The following is a 2,924-nucleotide window of genomic DNA, read 5'->3' as shown; positions in this document are numbered from 1 at the left end:
CCTATATTACCGTTCAGGCACCTATTCACAAAGCTTCATTACACTTTTATATTGTTATTTGCATTACTTTTCTCATATAAATTCGCAGTTCAAACCTCAGAGGCCTGACACAGAGCTTCGAAGATCATTTCGATCATCCCAATCTCTTGGAGCAGTTGCTGCTGTTCATTTTGTAGAACTACATTTTGGTTTTTCCCGAAGAGAAAAGATCAAACTATATCAGATGCTTATGTCACATGTGGGAGAATATTCATGAAATTAGCAGGACATTTACCTGTGTCTCTTACCTCCTCTCGTCGGCACTATGTCGCTGACCATTACGCGTCCTTATCATTTCGAGGAGTCCGAGTTGACAGTACTGGTGAGGATATAAATTAAATTTGGATGTTATAAATCCGTGAGATTTTCAAGTCTGATAATTTCAAAAAGCTATAGAGGTAATACACTTCATCAGCGTGTAGAATATCGTAAGGTTAGATATATTTTACAGGCAAACATTTCATGTGTCCTAAATTCAAGCTTAGATACAAGAATTTTTTTTTTCGAAGCCCATTATTTTGAACCTTAGACAGAATACGCATAAAAGACACTTAAAGTAATTCCCAGCGCATTACAATATCAAAGCTATCGTTGGCACTGAGACCAAAATTTCATTACATTAAAAATGAAACGCCATTACAAATTCTAAAGGAGAAAAACGAAACTAGTATAAGGACAGTTTTTTCTAGTCTTTATTATAAACTTGCTTTTTCCAGAATTGCTTATCATACCTTTTAATTCTACCCATGTTTCAGTTCTGAAAACAGCCGTTTAATAAACTTTGTCCAGATGTTACTTTCCATTGTTTGAGTACAGTGCACTGTAGAATAGAAAATCTAAAGATCAGATGAGCATTAGTAGCATTCCGATCTCACTCTTCATATGAAAATATTGCTAGGATATTTTGACTACCTTATACAGCACATCGCTCTAAGTATCACTACGAATAGCATTATTTGTGGGTCAATCCAAAAGACTGGTTATGTTAGCTGTCAAAATGCACCGTTAAATCGACACCCTGTTCAAGTTGTCGGTTCTAATGTAGAAATCTTGATTTTAACATAAAAACATGAGGCTGTTGCTCTGAATCCATTAATAGTCATAAATCAATGACAACTGTCAGAAGGGATGATAAAAAAAGATGGAAAATCAAAATCAAGATTCACTTCGATTGTCAACCACTGTCAAGTAGTTCAATGAAGTACATCAACCGTTGATAATATAAGCCGTTTATACTTCAAAGTATTTATCAACCATCGATTTATTTTGACAAACAACAAATCAGAATTGAAGTTATAAATGTTTCAAAGATGCAAAAGCAGAAATCTGATACAGGTGAAGCAAGAAATCGAAAAGGAAGCTTTGAAAAGCAAGGCTTATGTTACTTTAGAAAAAGGACGCTTTTACCATTAGCCGTATAATATCAAACGTTGCATATCAAAATTTTGATCAAAAAATCTTCAAGAATTTCTTTTTAGATTTTGAATTTGACTGTTTCACCAAAGATTTTGAAACGTGAAAAACGAGATATTGAGAACAAAGATAATAAGCACTTTCTTTACAGTGAAACTCATTTTGACTTAAAAAACTTCCACAACAGCCCGATCGTCTTGCAAAATTCCAAATCAAAAAAAAATTTCCAAACCAACAAAATCACGAAGGAATCAATCGCCTAATAGTTGATTTATTCCTCGTGACAAAATTCTCAATACGACAAGAGTACAGTTCAAACTTTATAAACAATAGGTAGCTTTAAACGAGAAAAAAACTTTATCTATTGCAAGACCATAGATAGGAACAAAATTCTTCGAAGACAGATATCAGTATTTTTATACAATTTCCAAAAATTCCAGAAAATCAAGTTTTGTATAGCTTAAAGGACGTACTGTTTCTGATTGTGTTAAATGGATCATTTGACAAGTACAAATATAAATGAACACATGAATTTTTTAAAAAAAAGAAAGGAAATCTATTTTAATAAATGATTTTGTTTTCAAGTTCTCTGTATCATAACAATATCGAACAAGAGAAACAGGAAATTTTCGACAAAGCTTTATAACGCTGCAAACTTTTCTTACATTCTAAAAGCATTAAATATGATTTTTACTGCTCTTTATACACCGACTAGCTGGGAAATTTTCCTTCTTTCTTTCAAAAAAAGAAAATTTGCAAATATCATCTGATCGTTGCTAAAATATAATCTAGCAGATGAAGTTAGTATTTCTCAATGACAGAAAGTTGCCGAATATCATGAAAGAAATATAAAAAGAAATCTTAATAAAATAGTGTAATGATTTGCAAGAAGATACGAGTGAAAAAGAAAAGAGAGGAAAATAAAATAAATCTTAGACTTAGTAATTAGAAGGACGATGTTGTAAGTATCAAAGCTCCTCTAAAGATCTAATTAAATGGGAGCATTTGAGCTTTAATCCTGGTTAGTATGGTATGGCCACGGTCTTTATTTGATAATATAAGCTAACCACCCTAGCAGTTAATAGTCTTCAGAGCTGTACGGAGAGATTGAAATTATTGCACAAATGAGGAAAGAAATTTCGCAATTCGGAAGAGTTTGATGAATGAAGTCAACACAAAAACAGCAATAAATTCCATTCAACTCTTTAGGAAGCATAAAAATGTCGAGCAGTTTTACAAGAGTGCATAAGAAGAAGAATCGATTCATAAATGAGTGATGCATTTTCAACAAACTTTGTGGGCTGCACTTTTGCAGCAGTCTTACGAAAGTTTTCCCTCACTAGTCTTCTCCAACTCTCTGCCTATTCTATTCATCATTAAGCACATGTAGTAGTAGTAGTAGTAGTAGTAGTAGTAGTAGTAGTAGTAGTAGTAGTAGTAGTAGTAGTAGTAGTAGTAGTAGTAGTAGTAGT

At 32.7% G+C, this 2,924-nt stretch overlaps 1 protein-coding gene across 1 annotated transcript; it reads left to right on the top strand.

The window, feature by feature from the left end:
- Positions 1 to 304: 304 nt before the first annotated feature.
- Positions 305 to 1,715, top strand: LOAG_09673 (hypothetical protein; the record flags this gene model as incomplete). Its single annotated transcript, XM_003145200.1, has 4 exons — positions 305 to 361; positions 607 to 717; positions 961 to 1,080; positions 1,518 to 1,715. The coding sequence occupies 4 exons, from the start codon at positions 305 to 307 to the stop codon at positions 1,713 to 1,715; spliced, it is 486 nt and encodes a 161-aa protein (XP_003145248.1).
- Positions 1,716 to 2,924: the final 1,209 nt, after the last annotated feature.

The sequence above is a fragment of the Loa loa genome (genome assembly GCF_000183805.2).
Source record: "Loa loa unplaced genomic scaffold supercont3.70, whole genome shotgun sequence".
NCBI classification, from domain to species: domain Eukaryota; kingdom Metazoa; phylum Nematoda; class Chromadorea; order Rhabditida; family Onchocercidae; genus Loa; species Loa loa.
Note: the sequence above shows the minus strand (reverse complement) of the source record. Positions and strands in the feature narration are given on the sequence as shown.